The sequence below is a fragment of the Struthio camelus genome, chromosome 12 (genome assembly GCF_040807025.1).
Source record: "Struthio camelus isolate bStrCam1 chromosome 12, bStrCam1.hap1, whole genome shotgun sequence".
Classification (NCBI taxonomy): domain Eukaryota; kingdom Metazoa; phylum Chordata; class Aves; order Struthioniformes; family Struthionidae; genus Struthio; species Struthio camelus.
This window is the reverse complement of record NC_090953.1, coordinates 22330949-22347680: the sequence shown is the minus strand read 5'-3', so window position 1 is coordinate 22347680 and position 16732 is coordinate 22330949. Positions and strand designations below refer to the sequence as shown.

Genomic DNA, 16732 nt, shown 5'->3' with positions numbered 1-16732 from the left:
TTTTTTAAAGCATTCTTTCTGAAACTGGGAGAAGTCTCTGCCAGATGAAGTCTGCCGAACACTTTCCAGCAGTCATGTCACTCTCTGCCTCAGATAATTTAAATCCTGATAACATGGTTATGAAACCATTTTAATGGCAGTCCCCTTTAAAGCCATGGTTAATATCTTTCTTTCCTCCTGTGGTGTAGGATAGATCCAATGAAGTTTTACCAGCACGCACTTTCTGTGCAGCCCAGTGGTGGTGGCAAAGTGTGGGAAACAGGTTCAGAGCCATCTGGTCTCAATTTGCGCCTGGGACTGTGTCTACATTGCAAAAAGCAGTGGTGAGGAGGGAGGTTTAACAGGGAGGTAGCTAACTCCATACCACGTCCTAGGCCAGGCATATAGCAGAATATTTCGCGCTAGAATCGTGTCTGACGTTCCTACTGGAGATATGGTGAAAACACCAAAGAATTCATTTTGCCAGGAAGTTTTCTTGTTCTGAGAGGAGGTATAAACAGAAAGACGAAAGCATTTTGTATAACTAGAAATACGGGTGTCAGCTGTACTATAGTGTCTGAGGCACCTGGAGTGGAAAAAAGGTATGGGCAGACCCTTTCTTTGACTACTGGAGCCCAGATTTCCACCTGTCTGTAAGTTATAGCAAGGCACTAGCTAGCATGAGTAGCTGTATTGTCATTAGGGGAGTCTGTACTTTGGGATGAAAGGAGCTGGAGCTGGAGGCTGGAGCCCCTCTTTCATGAATGTAGCAAGTATAGAGGGTTCCTCTAACGCTGTGGTGTGTCTGTGTACAAGTTTTGCGTATGGTGCTTGGATTTTTTCAGATATATGTCAGAAGTGGCAGCAGCCAAGGCACACACAGATCACCCCGGACTCTGCTGGGGCAGGGGAAGGAAATAGGATGAGACATCCACATTCCCTCTCCCCCATGTAAATCTATGCCTGTAGACTATGTTTAGATGCTCTGTGACTCCAGAATCACTTACCCCATTCAAATCAAAGAATAAAACAGTCAAAACAACTTGTATACCTTTAAACATAAAACTAAATTTCCTCACTCCTCCTGGAAAGAGACAAGCACAGTACAAAAAATGCCTATCCTCATCACCTGAGAGTGTATCTAGATTGGATTTAACATGGACTGAGCAGAGGCTTAGATCTTTCAGAGTACATGTTTGGAACCATTTTCACAGGGTCCTGCAAGTTCAAAATAAAAATACGTAAACTCATTGCAGGTTCAGAACATTTGAGTGGAGAATAACTAACTGTGGAAGAACGTGACCTTCCAAAATGATTTCTAGCTGCAGTTCAAAAATGCTTGCTTTGTCTGAATAATACAGAAGATTCTGTATATTATGTGACAGATGAGCTATATTTGTATACAGGAAGCAGCAATTTGGTGTTTCGTTACAGATGCTCTCACCTTATGCTCATTGAAAGATGCTATTTCAGGCCATGCAGAGAAGGGCAGAGCAGACATAAGCTCGAAGGAACTGCCCTCTCCTGAGACCTGAAGGAGATGATAGTGGAAAAGAGGGAAGGAAAAAGAGTAGGAAATCATATACATGAGAAGAGACAAGAAGGGCAAATGACAAAAATAGTTCTTGTCAAACTAGGCAGGCTTTAACCAGCTACTGCATGTTTACATGAGTTATCTTACAGAAGAGCTGAGCTCGTGGGGCTCTGTTTCAGCTGAAGCTGAGGATGCATCTGAAAATTGGGCTCTGTGATATATTCCGTTCTCATACTGTTCTGCTGCAGAGTTGCCCAAAGCTACTGCATAGAAATTCCCGGTCACCTTGCAGTCTGAAAGGGTATTTCCTCTCAAAGGCATGAGCTCTGCTGTAAATCATCTCTGATGTGTCAAGACATCATTCCTGTGAGAGCTACCAGCAAACATGTGCAAACTTGATCTTGTTACTCGGCTGAAAAATCGCCGCTTTCTGGGGCATCCTTTCCTGTGTGTGCAACACGAAAGGATATTGGGGTTTCTTTCTTAACCACTTTTGCCAGAATATAGGGAGTGCAAGACTATACAGAAGGTTAAACTTCATAACATATAGTTCTGTTTTCCCTGTTGGATGTTGGTGTAACCTGGCCTTTGCCCAGAATACTTGGCTGCAGCTTTGTGACTATCTTTCTCATAATTTGCGTTATAACTGGACTCTCTGAAATCATGATTCAGATGTAAGCCTGTTGTAATTAAAATAGTGGTGCAACAGAGCTTTAAAGTTAGTATGGATAGCATTCCTAACTTCTGATAGGTGAGCTCCAGAGATCCATTTCTGTGCAGCATGCAAAAGTCAGGAACTCTGGCTGAGCCCTCGAACACGTGCGCCGTCCTTTCATCCCAACGGCTGCAGTTCTCGCTTATATCCCTCAAGGACTGATCGCCTGGGACAGGCAGCTGATTACTTTGAAAGAAGTAGTCTGACAGTGTTTTCCATACTTGTGCTGTCAGCATGGAGCTCGATATGTTTGTAAGAAGCAGAATAGGGCGGGGGGACCGCAGGTCACCAGTGCAGACATGCTGCGAGAAACCCCACTCTAAGGAAGCTAATCCACCTCTGTCATGTACGTCTGATCTAATACTGCAAGCAACCAGAAGGCCTGAATTTGTTTGAATCTGACTGTACTATTGAATGCTTCCATGCTTTGTGTTTTAGACAGCAATTTCAGAGTACTTTTATTTCTTGAGATGGAAGCTGGAGTATTTGGTTTGCTGTGCCCATTGTAGCCAGCACCAACTTCTTTTACCAGTCCTGCATTTGCTTTAAAAAAAAAAAAAAGAAGAAAAATTTTGAGCAGGTCCCCCTGCCCCTGTGATTTTTAGTGCTGTTAGAGACTTTTCTGTAGGAGTAGGCCAGGCATGGCCACGTTCAATACCGGTTTGAAAAGAATGATTAGGGCCTAATTGAAGCTTGCTGCACTGTCTTGCACTTTCTGCGGCAGTGCTGAAAGCTTGTCCCTTACTAGCAGTCAAGTCAAAGTCGTTTCCCACATTTCCAGTGCTAAAGAGTCTGCAAGTGGAGGCACAACGCTGTCCTCTTTTCCCAGGTTACTATGTTATATTACCACTGTTATTCAGTAGTGAAGTGTCCTAGTACAGCCTTGCCTTGTAATCCTATCTGGCTCTGGGAAGCACTAGCAGCTGTCGGGACTGGTGGGTCCGTCCCCCATCAGAGGAGTGCGCTGATGAGACCCTGGGGTGTCTACTCTGACGACAGCTCGTACTAGGGAGACAAATGCAGTCTGGTCACAAACAGCATGCAGGACAATCCTTTCTTCCGAGAACCTTGGCCAAAACCAGCGCCTAAAGAAGAAAATCTGCCCTCAATAATTTATTCTAATCAGAGTGTAAGCATGAAGGCAGACCTCCCGTGCTCTGCACAGCGCTCTCAGCGCAGAGCTTCTCGCAATCCAGATGAGCAGTTATATATGTGCTGATGGAAACCTGATGACTGTTGTCATATATATTTTTCTCGAAATAACAGAGGCTAGTCCCAGAGTTCCTGTTGCCTTTCAGCCAGCCATCCCTACTATCTCTTTTTTTGAGTCAGCAGTGCATTCCTTGATCTGTATCTTTCAGGAAACAACAAGGGGCAGTTGAAACAGTTTATACGCTCGGGTGAGTTCAGCAGTTTGCTCCAGCTAAAGCAGAAGTTCAGGGGGAGAAGGGAAGAGCCTGAAAAATGTTCAGCTTGTTCTTTTATCTGATTCAAAATGGAAAGCTTTTAAATTTGGGGAGGCTTTGGGGTGAACTATTCTGCACACAGGGAATGAGGACATGGTAACGGCAATTACCTGGTGCAGCATGCCGTGCTAGTTAGGGCACCCACCTGGACGTGGAAGACTCTGATTCTTATTCCTCCTCTGCCTGAATTGGAGCAGGCACCAGAAACGTTTGACTTTGACATTTAGCATATACTAGTACTGAGAGGACATAAGCAAGCAAGGCCCTGCTGGCCCCCTTATCGCAGGAGGCGGTTGTGCCTGCCGTCTCCGTTGCGGCAGATGCAGCCTGGCCTGCGCGGCAGGTTCCCTCGGCTGCCGTGCCGCTGTGGCGTCACTTTGCCGCTGGTGCTTCGCAAAGAGGCCAGCTACGCGGGGACTGCGGCTCGCTCTGGGTTTTTGCTGCTGTAAGTGCTGCTGCTTTCCTGCTCTACTTTCCGTAACTGCTACGGAGCATCACCTTGACCTGGTGGAGCGATGGGGGAGGTTGCAGCCAATTCCTTTGTTTCAGAATTTGTTTATAATATGCTAAACAGAACTAATTGCCTTGCATGTCTTTCTCTTAGGATCTTCTGGGTATTTTCTGACACTGGAAGTTTATGGGTGGTTATTGCTTATGGAAATTTTTTTTTTAATCAACTTTTTAAAGGCATATCAGGTATCTTGCTGATATTGAGAACTATTGGGTTGTGAAATAATTTCCCAGAGGTAACAGAAAGCCCTCATACCCAAGATATTAAAAAGGTGACTGAATTTAAGACTAGGGGATAATTTTGCATTAGCAAGAAAGTGACTGAGTGATTTGAAATTAATAATTCCCTCTGCAATCTATAACATGGCACAAGAAGTTCTGGAAAATGTTCTGGGAAAAAAAAAGTGGAAGCTACTTTTTCTCCTGGTGATTGTCCAACGCAAGTGTCAGATACAAATACTTGCATGACTCCTTAATTACACTTTGTTTCATAAATACTGCTACCCAAAGGCGCATTCAAAGATGCAACCATCCTTGTTCAGCCTATCAAGCGTTTGCAATGCAGTGCGCTATCTAACAATGAGGAGTCTTATAATGAGGAAAGATTTGGAATAATGCATGCGATTCGTTGCAGCATCATTCTTCTAGAAGCATTTCTGACTCAGTGGCGTGTCGGCTCCCTACCTCTGCTCTCTCTGTGAGCCTGATCCTGGGAGCAGAACTGCTGTCATCAGTGTAGTCCTATAAACAAGCAAACTTCACACCATGTCAAAACATTTAAGGCATTAAAACTAAATATTTCATTTTCATGAGCTGTTCCAGCCCTGAAGAGAGACCAGTTTTCTCTGATTTAAAGCTATGTGCTCTGGACAAATGTCCTCCACTGTCCATCTGTGTAACTCCTTAAACAATCAAAGACATGCTGAATGACAGAAAGTAAAGTGTGTTCTCTCTGTCTCTGCTCCAGAATAGACAGAGATATTTACTCTGATAAAAATATCAGTGTGAATCTGGTCACTACCCAGACCAGGTGTGGGTTTATGGAAACACGGTAAATCAGCTCTGCAGTTTGCTGCATTGGTATATTCAATGTGTTCTCACCATGCCAAACTATGTAATTGCTGGATCAAGGCAGAGCTGGGCCTGGTTCCAAACTTCCCCCAACTTCAGAGGAACTTGGATCCATATCACAACTCTGGGACTTGGCTCTGCCTCTAAATCAGACTATTATAATCCCTTAGGAAAACTCAGACCCATGAATTATCCACTAAGTCACAGAGGAGCAGCCAAAGTTGTCCGTTTCTGAATACGTCTGCCTGGCCTGCTCCGCACTGACAGTAAAGAAATTTAGACTGAGCCTTTTGTTAATCTTGAAATGCTAATCTGACATTTGGCTTGAGAAGAAGCCATCCATCCTTAATCTGCTATTTTAATTTTGAAATCATTTTTCTTCTCCTTCCTTTTCTCTGGGAGGTACAAGGCATCTTCAGCAGCCTTTGCTAGTAATGGCAAGTCCTTGTTACACTTTATAACAAAGTCCTTGTTATACTTTACTGCCCTGTTCAAGGGTAAGGCACAGATGGAGCAGCTAGGGAGGAAGAAAGGTTTGCATGTGCTCCGGAGTGAGCCTCAGCGCTGCATAGCACTGCCTGCTTAGCACTCGAATTAATGCAACAGTTTCCTTCTCGGTCCGGATGTGCCACAGAAACAATAGCCCACGCTACAGATGATTGACTGGAACTTGCAGGTCTTGATGATGCAAGGGTTTGAGGTCAAGTTTTCCAATAAAATATGAACAGGAAACCATGCTCATGCTGAGAAAGAGTGATAAATTGGCCTAAAAAGGAGACTGTAATTAAGAAATGAGGTATGGGATGGATGGGAGTAGTGGGCCCTGGGGATTGATAGAGATGTTTTGTTTAGATTGAGGTCTCTTTCAGACCTATCTTCTGTGACCCCAAATCTTCATCCTCTTCCACCTTATTATGCTGTTATTACTTGTTACAGCAATGACAAAATGTCTCATTATTGCTACTAAGATCAATAATAGCAGCAGTTTATCAGCAGTGTTTATTAAGTTAAATTCCATGCCAACATATATCTTCCCCTTCCAACGCAATTTATATATGACCTAAGATAATAGTATAGTAGGCAGAGAAAAATAGGTGTCATTTTAGTGCATTTCAGTAGTTTCATTGATTTGTCTTGAGTAAAGTCTCCTCAAAGGGCGTTGAAGTTTGTGTTTCTAAGCTAAGCCTTTCTCCTACTGCAGAGCTAATATTGGGCGTCTTTACACGTCGAGTTTGCCCTGTCACAACCTCTTAGTGTTTACCAAGAATTGCCAAGCCACTAACCCAAACATTTCCCACCCTCTTCCTTTTCCTTCTTTCCTATCACTCAGTTTGCTTTTGGAAGCAAATACTAAATATTGTTAGTAATCCTGAAATTAAAAATTTGGTCAGTAAAGACCTAGCGGCAATTCCCAAACAGAGATTTCACAAGTCCTGTTTTGATGGAACATGGTGTTTCCCCGCTTTCCCTGAATATTAAGAAATGTTGTGTAACTCACTGTGAATTGAGCAGCTTAAGACCTCATTCCTTAGGAAACCCAGGAGTTTGATATTGCTTCCAAAACGCTTTCATTTGCACTAATAATTAAAAAAAAGCCCTTACTTGATTTCTGTTTGTCCTCCTGCTTTTCGAGCAATCTGAACCAGCTCTTTCCCATATCTCTCTTCTGCCTGTGCTCTGTTAAAAGAAAAAGTTACTCAGTTTCTCCTAGTGGTACTAGAATCATGTTTACAAAAATCTTACTGCAATTGTTTCTGAGTTATAAAACATAAGAAATAGAAATTCTTTAATTTCTCTGTCTCCCTGATTCAAGTGCTATTAGGACCTCTAAAATGTTTTGGGTGAGATATTTCCAGAAGAGTTGAGGGAAAAAGAATGCCCATCTCCATGACCTTGATGAAACTGTGGAATGCCATGTAAAATTCTGTCCCCAAAAAGCTGAATTCAACCAGAAGAGGTGTTAGAGAACCGTTATGCAGATGCTCAGGAAAATGGAGCGTCTGTTCTGCCTAAGGAACCTAAAAGAACATGGCTGACTTCACTCCCCTCCCAGCCTTCATTTTGGTAGGTCAACAGCAGGATCCAAAGGATCCCTTTGGGAGGAGGTTATGAATAAATGGAAGCTGGAAATAAGAAGAAAATTTTTAACCGTTAGAGACACAAGGTATTTCCTGAGCAGCTGCAGCAGAAGCAGAGCGGGAAGTACTGTGCTAGTTATAAGGTGAAGCTGTGACAATTTTATGGAGGGGACAATAGGATGTGATGCCTCACCTAATGGGGAACTGGAACTAGGGACCTGGGAGACTAGTTCTGTTTCCAGGGTTAATAAAGAAATACAGTGATTTCTTCTTTCATTGTCTTCCCCTCTCTGAGCTCTGGAAGAAGAGCTTAGAAAAATATATTTGTACTGAATATGTTATTTCCTTTTTCCTGAGTGCAAGGCCAGAGGCAGAACAGAGTTTTCTGCCTTTGTGTGGCTGTTAAAAGCTATTGAATGGCCAATAATAAATAATCAACAGACACCTTTGTGTTAGGAATTGGGAGGGGGTTAGGGTAAGTCTAGGTTTCAAAAGTGATTTCAAAGCATTTGAAAGGCTCTTGAGGCTGACACTTGGCACCTTGGAGAAACATATTCTTTCTTCAAAAAAGAAATTTCAGTGCAGATACAAGGCCAAACTTGTTGATTTATCCATACTTCTGTCTTCCCACTTGCCACACTGTGCCTTATAAATGCAATTTATTGAGGTCAAGGGCTTTATTCAGGGCTAGACTTTTAGGGTCTGCCACACTGCAGCTGTTTGGGTTGGCTGGCTGCTAAAGCATATCTGCCTGCTTGTTGGCTATTCCTCTGCGTACAAGATCTGCGAGCACCTTGCTCGGTAGCCAGCTGTGCCAGTGGTCCTGAGGAAATTTCACATATTTGTAACTGTTTTCTGGGGTCTGATATCTGAGGCAGACTCAACCTGGGGACTTCTGCTCCATCCAAGGAAACTAGACAGGTTGGGGTGAACAGCACTGCCAGTTGTGCAATATTCACGTGCCAGGAGTGGAGGCTGCTCTTGGCCTCTGCCCGTGTCTCCCGTGGGTCTAACATTGCATGTGCAGCTAGTTAATTGCTGTCATCCTGCACTAGAAAGAGCTGCATTTTATTGGGGCCATGTACATATGGCAGTTGTTCATATGTTACTGATTTGGGATCCTTCTAGAAGGAGGGGATTTGGTGCAAAATATGGCGGTGGGACCACACAGAGATACCATTTCATTTCCACGTTAGACGAATGAAGGTTTATCAAAGTGGAAATATACTCAAGAGGCGCACAAAGCTGCAGAAGTAAATTAGATTTGTTTTCTTCCGACTTTAGTAACTTCTGCAATGAGACTTCGGCACTGGTGGATATGCAGCCATAAGAATAACCCCAGCGCCACAGTCCTGTTTTGTCTGCTTTGTACACGGTACATCAAGGGAAAAGGGCATAGCCAGCTCTTGAGCAAATCCCAGCTTCTGCAAGCCCTTGGGTCAAATCTTCCTGGAACTGGACTGGCTCAGGGTCTGAGGTGTGTGGCAGGGGGCTGACACCATCTTTTCAGACCTTGCTGCTGCCTTTCTCACTCTCAGATACTCTTGCGCACAGCTTCCAGGTTTCCCTGCAGCAGTTCGGAACTGGAAAATATTTCAGGTTTTGAATATGGGGCCTTGCCTTTTGTTCTGGAAGATGACCTCTTTCTCAGTCCCCGAGCTCTTAAGCCCTCCTCTGTACCCGACTGGGGTATTTGTGGGCAAAAGTAATTGACCTGAGTGGAAACCTCATTAAGTGTTAGTGCACCCAGGGCAGCTGGTTTCCAAACTCAGGACAGCTGCTACAGGAGCCTTTGCTACAGGAGCCTTTGCTGAAATTCTGGCATCAAACCAATGACACAGGCAGCCTCTAAGAACAGCTATTCATCCTATGCTTTTATCTCCTTCTAGATCATTCCCATGAATGATACAAGGACAAGATGAAAAAAGCCACTTCCAGAAATAAACTGGAAATGACACCTTCTCTCTGCAACTCTGTGGCTGCAGGAGATCTTTTCTCCTCTTCCTCCTCCCCAAGATGCATGCGTGCACACACACACACACACACATGTGCACACTCACTGGAATGTTTTTGGGGTATGCAAAAGTTCATGGAAAAATTTGTTCTTTCAGCCTTCTGATCTGCAAAATGTCTATAAGTGTATTTTTTTGTCTTTGTGGAAAGTTCTTTCTGCTTCTACCACAAAGCAGGAAGAACCTTATCCTGCACCTTGTAGAAACCCCTCTAATACGTTCTGAAAAAAAAAATAGACCTATATAGCATCAGATGCAAGCTGTAGCGCACAGCCTGTCTGAAACCTGCAATTTAACTGTGATCTCTGTAAGTTATGAGTCACAAAGGAGCTATTTTAAACAGAAGAGGCTAAGATACCATCAGACTGACGTGACTTCAGGACTATGTGACATGTGGCAATAAAATATGCTCCCAATGGTGGTCAAGAAAAGCAATTCAAGGAGCTACATATTTTGATGGGAGACTTTATAGTTGTGTAACTTAAGGAATTTTTAGTTTGATAGCTCACACCCCTGTGAAAGTCCCAGCGCTTGAAAGCAAGCCTTCAGAAAACCAGCATAAAACCAGAAAACCAGATGGGGCCTGCGTGGGATGAAAGGGCAGGCTGTGATCAAGGAAGGCAGAACAATAGGCGTAGAGACAATTGTGAGATTAACCACTCCAGGAGTACCTGCTGTATAAATATGGTCTGAACTATAGGTCATACATGAGCACGTCCCTCATGCTACATGCTGAAGCTGTGAACCCAGCCACTTAAAATCAGAACTACATTTCAGATATTGTTTTCTGAGTCTGAAGTACAAAAAAGAGTGACAAAGAAGTCAGGGCAGTTGTCTAATATGTATTTTCTCACCCAGGAGAACGTTCGCTGTCCCTAGATGTTGCTGAGAGGACACAAAGAAACATGTAAGGGAGGGAGATAAAGTACAAAATTATTATCCAGAGATGATATGAAAACAGAACCTGCTAAGGTGGACAAATGACGTGGACTATCTTGGATGTCTGGGAAAGGCTTTTGATAGCATTTTACATAGATTTGTATTTGAAAAATAATGTGTTTTCAGTAGTTGCAGGAAACTGAAACACTGCCTGTGGCGACAGCATGTGAAAAGAAACAACGTGCAAATCATTTGTTTTCTTAACAGCAGAAACTCAGTAATGTTTCTTGTTGTGGATGTACGTGGTACCATGTAATTATGACTGATAACTGCCTTAATGGAGCTCTGCATGTCTGATTGTTTCACCACTTTCCCTAAGTCTTTGAAGTTTCTACCTTCACAAATCACGTCAAAAGGCTAGGAGTTATCCTGTGGGAGAAAAGCTGCATTTATATTCCAAGAGAAATAATATTCCAATAATATTGATAATCCCTCTCATTGCTCACTTCCATCATGTACCATCTTCCTTCTCCTTCATAAAATGTAATTAGCATGAAGTTCTTATTTATTTTGCTTCATTTTCAGAAATTACTTTATATTTGGATTTGTCTAAATAGCCCTGAGTACAGGGGCAGAGAATGAATCTCACAGTTAAATGAATCAGTGAGATGCCTGTGCAGCTGCGACCAGTTAGGACTCAAATTACTTTTCTGAGTAAACAAGTATCACTACCAAATTCAGAAGCAGCCTACTACTCCTTTCCAGGTGCAAAGCAGAGGATAAAAAGGGAGGCTTTTCATATTTTTTTCACTCTTGTTTTCTTACCTCTGCTTGAGCAAATCCTCCACATCTTTGCACATCTTCCTGCCGTCCAACAGTCGTTGTACAAGCACCTCATAGCCAGTGTGGAAAGTGAACTCCTTGCACTGAAAATGGAAAGATAAACAGCTGAGCTGATTTGTGAACATAGTTTGCAGGTTTTCCAGACACCTACTGTCAGTCATACGGAGCAATGTAGCTTTCTGAAAAATCTGAATGGACCTTTATATTTGCCCAGGGCAATGACAGTTGGGGTAGAGCCAAGGGAGCAGGAGATAAGGGTGGGGTTTCTCCAGAGTCAAGATCTGGCTAATGTTTGTTTAAATAAGATTGCTTTTTTAATAATGAAAAGGTGAAATGGGCCTCAAGTTTTGCTGTGGGAAGAGCAGCATGAGCGACCTTTACTGGGGACTCACGCACAGCAGAGAGGTGTAGAGCAGCTGTTATGGGCAACAGTTCCTCTTCCCGTTTGTGTTGTAGAAAGAACGGTCAGAGGCCATTCACTGCCGCAGGATCCTGGTAAGGCAGTAACCCGCTCTCTAGGTGTGAGTGGAAAAGGGTAGAGAATTTGTGCTCATATCAATGTCAATACAAGGGGGGGTGTTCGGGCCATCCTGTCGGCGGTGGGATGTTTTAATGGAAGGGTTCATAGCGCAGGGATGGCATTGCCATCAGACAGAGCTGAGTTCTGACATGCTGTTATGTCTTGCTTTGGGACTGCTGTACTTGTAAAGACTCTTTTCACTGTCTGAATCGGTCTGTCTCTGGTGTAAATTCAACATGACAAGATTAAAAAAGGTGGGACATAAGCAAGTAGAGAGCTGAATAATGTGAACATTAGGTCCATAGGGAATTGGAAGACTCTCTTTCCAAGAATACTTGCCAATGATTGTTGCTTCCCTTGCTTTTACATTCAGTAATCAGAGCTACCCATGCTTTGGGTCTTTTTCCAGTGCAGCACTGCAGCCTGTCCTGCTCCATGACCCCACATGACAGATGGAGCCAGCCAGGGTGATCTTTGATTTCCAGATAGCCCCATCTGACAGGGCAGGTCCTGGAGCTGGATGGCCTTTACTGCCCTGAAGCCAGGGTTTATCCCCTACCAGGGCTCTGTGCTCTTTGCTGCTCAAGCACACGTTCCTCTGCTGTGGTCTAAGACTGCAGTTTCCTCCCCATCAGGCAAGATCCTGCACCAGGCTTAACCCTTCCCCCATGATCCAACAGAGCATCCTCATGCATCTCAGACCAAAATATATGAGTAATCTGCGTAATGGAAAGAAAAATAATTAATTGGTCCCTAGACTATCAGCCCTGCGCTTCTTTCATCCTTTTACCAACTTCTGGATTTGCACTGCGGCAATGGTAAATTCGAGTCACAAAGAATTCAGTGCTGCTGAAATGAGGAAATGTTAGGGGCTCAGAAAGGGAGAGGAGCAAAGTTGTGATATGCTCTGAGTGGGGCACTGAGAGAGGATTTCTGTGTTCCACTACCAGTCCTTCCACTAACTTCCAGTGGGGTCCAAACAAGCCAATTTTACTTTGAGAACCTCAGGTTGCCAGTACATAGTAATAATGTTTTTGAAAACGTAGTGCTAAATGTTATCTGAGCATTATGCTATAGCATTGTGGTTACATGGTCCTTGATTTTACCATAGAGAGAATGAATCTGTTCCTTCCCCTAAAAAGTTTTTGTATAACACAAGTGCTTGTATACAAACTGAATACAGTATATGCAATCTACCTACTGTCCCCAAAGCAGTTATCATCTAATAAATGCATTAGTCTGTTGCTTTCCACCACGGCTGTGGAGAAGAGAGTCTCTTTGTTAAGGCTGGGGCCTCGGGAAGGATCCTCTGGCAAGCAACTTTTGGATGCTTTTCAGCTTGCTTCCCTATTGCTCCTGAGGGGAGAGGAACAGAGGCGAGCGCTAGGAATGAACGGCTGTGGCGGGTGGCAGGGTGCAGTCGCTGCTGTGCTGCTTGTTCAGGAGCCAGTGCTCCTGTGCAATACAGCTTTGCACACCTGAGAGCCTCTTTTTTGCTTCCTCAAGTGCTAAGATAAATTTCTGCAGTCCATCCTTGTAAACCTGTAGGTTATAGTAAAGTTTCCAGTACTATACTTTCTTGATGGCGCTGATTCCTTCTTCCCTAATGGACACTCTTATCAAAAGCAGTGGGGTGAAAGGAAAAACAGTAGGATAATGGTTAGCATGAGACATAGACAAATGCCTCTGCCAGCAAAGCGTCTGTACTGTAGAGGGAGGAAAAACAACAGTGCAGATAAAAGATGATGTAGCGAGAGCACAATGGATCCCGTGTTACCACTGTCACAGCCACAGGAAACTGATAGGATTACATATGCTCATCTGATACGTATAATCACCCCTGAAGAAGCAGGGTCTTAAAAAACAATGAATTTTCCTAATGTTTCTGAGGGCAAGTTACACGCACAGATCCCAAGGAGGAGTGAAATAAAGGAGAAGCAGCAAGTCTTTGGCACTCATGGAGGAAAGTAGGAAAGGTTTTTGATAATACTCTGGCAATAGATTGTCACTTCCCCCACTTCCTTTTTTTTTTTTCTTTCTTCCTCCTTTGAGACCATCCCGATAGCAGCGGCACTGTTGCTGTAAAAGCCTCTCATTAATCCTTCCCTTTGCCTGGCAGAAACCAGTCTGGTCAGATGCTCGACAACCAGCTCACAGCCCAAAAATGTTGACTGTATTTTTCCAGACGCAGTTAGCTACATCCCATAGCTGTGCACACAGCTTCCTTGTTGCAGAAATGCTGCCCAAAGGAAAGCAAAAAAATCATATGGGCTTGTATCACCCCAGCAGCCAGGCATACTGCCGCGAGTAACTAGCAGAGAGTGATAGCCAGACTGTTGAGTTTCTCTGCTATTTCTGGTCAACATATCTCTTTCTGTAGTAAGTGCTAAAATTCACTCAGTATCTTCCCCCTCACCCCTTTAAACTGGAGCACTTGCTGTAATGAAATGATGGCCAGTTCCTTGTATCTAGGATCCACTTACTAAATTCCCTAAACAGAGACTATAACACCTACTCGTTACCACCAACCAAAAACCCATGCGCAGACACACAGCAGTACCCCAGTGGGTCAGCCCGCCCTTCTGGGACCTGATAAAACCACCTAACAAACTTGATTCAGCCATCTGGGCACCTTGTTACCTTGTTCTAACTCAGTAAAGTGGAAGGGGAAGAAGTGAGGCCATTTTAAAAACCATGTCACTGTTCCCTCTGCCTTGGTGACCCGGAAGAGAATGATTTTTTGCAGCACGTCTAACCAGATTAGTGTCACAGTCTGAATCAAAGGCTCCTTTCAAAGCTACGCTGACATGGGTAGGCAGAGTTGCACGTTGTGGCCTAGCGTTCTTGTTGGAGTTTTGCAAACCCTTTAATGCAAATAGGAAGATATCTGTATACATGCAAAATCCATAATAGCATTTGCATATTCCTAGATCGCAGGCTTTCTACCAGGCAAGATGTGGAAGCAGTGTTTTCATCATTCATTCTGTGTGCTTGTGTGTGCACATGTATGCAAAAAACAAAGAAGCCAGTGCCTTACTCGACAGATCTGCTTCCTGTTTGTTGCCTGCTAACAAAAATATGATTTGAACACGTTAAAAAAGGAGCCAGTGCAGCCACAGATGAATGAGCTCCAGTCTGCTCTGATAGAGGCATCAGTTCTTGCCTGCTGGAGCCACTTGATTTCTTTCCTAGTGGCTGGCCCTCGCAGAGGGGTTTGGCCCCAGCAAAATGCAGGTCTCTGCTAAATGAAGGACCTCTGGCGTCAAATCAATTCTCTTGCCACTACAAGCATCTGTTTAATCCCTTTCTTCATTTTTTAGGGCTCCATCTCAAAACTTGCTTTACTGTCTTCGCTACATGTTCCTGAAGAAGCCACAGCAGCCAAAATCACTCTAAATCAGGGCTGCCTCAGCCCTCAGGAAACTGGTCTGGCCAAAAGCTAAATAGCGTGTGCCACTAGCATGTTGCACACTAGAGCAAGGAGGGAGAGGAAACAGCCAGGTGGCAACTTGGGTTTAGAAACAAAAGTTTAAGCTGCTGTGGTCTCACACCCTGAAGTGTTTCTTCTTAATTTCCAGCCACAGTATAGACATAATTCGTTTAGGTTTCCCTTTTCTCACATGGCCATTTCCCTGTGATTTCAAAATCTCCTTTTCTTCTGTAGTGTGTTGTATAAATGTACCCTCTCTCAACCAATTGTTGAACCTCAATAGAGAAATCTCTTTTATCCTTTCCTATGATACTGTCTTTTCGTTCCTTTGATTCTTGTATGTTCCTGTATTACCTGTTCGAGACTGAAATAGTCTCTCTTGAACATGGGTGATACACTACTCCTGGTAAAGTCTAACTGATGCTTTGTTCCGTGGCATTAATGTCTTGTTCTTGAGGAAATACTGTTTTGATAGATCAGAGGATCATATATGATTTTTTCCATGCTCAAATCATACCAGTGACACCTAATTGTTCCATGATTTATCGACATACCTGGATTTTTCTCCTCTCCTGCCATTTTAACCTAACGAGGTCCCAGAGTTTATCAGGCCTTTTTGCTACTAGCCCATTACCCTGATTTTGCACTTTGAAATTCTGATTTTATTTGTTTTTTCTTACCTCAGGCTTTAAGGTTATCCGATACCTTCTGTGCAATATTTCATTCTGTATGTTTGTCTCAACAACAAATATGGTCAGCACGTCATCAACATCTTGTGTTAGTAGCTCCAGTGGATATACTGGACAAAATCAACCCTGAGATCAACTGTCGAGGACCTTTCCCCCAGTTCAGGGATTTCCATTTCAGCACAAGCCATCAGCATCTCCCTCAGAACAAGTTCCTTACCTACGTTACCATTCTTGTTCTCCTGCTTTGTCTATTCAGAGTCCTGTTTTGTGATTGTTATCTAATTTCTTAAGGATTTCTGATATAGCAGCCCAACAGATTTTACGTTTCCTTTGTCAGTACTCTCAAGGCAGCAAGATGGTTTTGGGTTAACCAACTACCTAGCCTTAATAAGCTCTCTTGCTTTTATTCTATTTTTCCATTTTCTTTTAAAATTAGCATTTGCTGCAAATGTTTTTGTAAAGCTTGCTAAAGTTGCGCTGCTTAGCTAGTGCTTGGGCACCTCTCAGCTGGGACTGGGACAAGAACCAGTAAAGAGTCGAAGAGGAGCGGACCATGGGCAACAGGCTTCTCCGTGGCTCCTCAGCCTGTGTCAAAGTGACCAGACAAGCAGAAGCAGGACGAGGGGACTTTGTACTCTGCAGCCTTCTTTGCTTGAAATGCATTGATTGTGAAGTTACTTTCGAAAGCTTATGTGTACGGAATACACATAAACCAAAGAAGGTCTCGCCTGATTTTCACAGGGTTCCCAAGCTTTTTGGCAGGGGGGTTAGGAGAGTTTATAGTTCCTATCCTCTGACTGAAGTTCCTGAGCTGGAAATGAAGAGCAGAGCCTGTAAATAGTCAACCTGATGCTGAAGATAAACAATTAATTAGGATGGCAGAATACTGATGTCAGAAAATCATTCATTCATAAAACCCCTATAAATTGTCCAGGTGGCTCAGTATTAACTAATCTTTTAATATGCAGTACAAAAGTAAATTGATCAGCTTTCTTGTCAATGAGGT

At 43.4% G+C, this 16732-nt stretch overlaps 1 protein-coding gene across 4 annotated transcripts in view; it reads right to left on the bottom strand.

Annotated features, from left to right (window-relative positions):
- Nucleotides 1–16732, bottom strand: part of PSTPIP1 (proline-serine-threonine phosphatase interacting protein 1) — a 60931-nt gene that overhangs the window by 28936 nt on the left and 15263 nt on the right. For 3 of the 4 annotated variants that reach the window (XM_009681554.2, XM_009681553.2, XM_068958309.1), the window contains exons 2-3: nucleotides 11070–11170; nucleotides 6878–6952 (exon numbers count right to left, since the gene is read on the bottom strand). In XM_009681554.2, coding sequence (XP_009679849.2) covers nucleotides 6878–6952; nucleotides 11070–11170 — 176 coding nt within the window. The remainder of the gene's footprint in view (nucleotides 1–6877; nucleotides 6953–11069; nucleotides 11171–16732) is intronic. The other variant, XM_068958308.1, reaches the window with a different exon arrangement.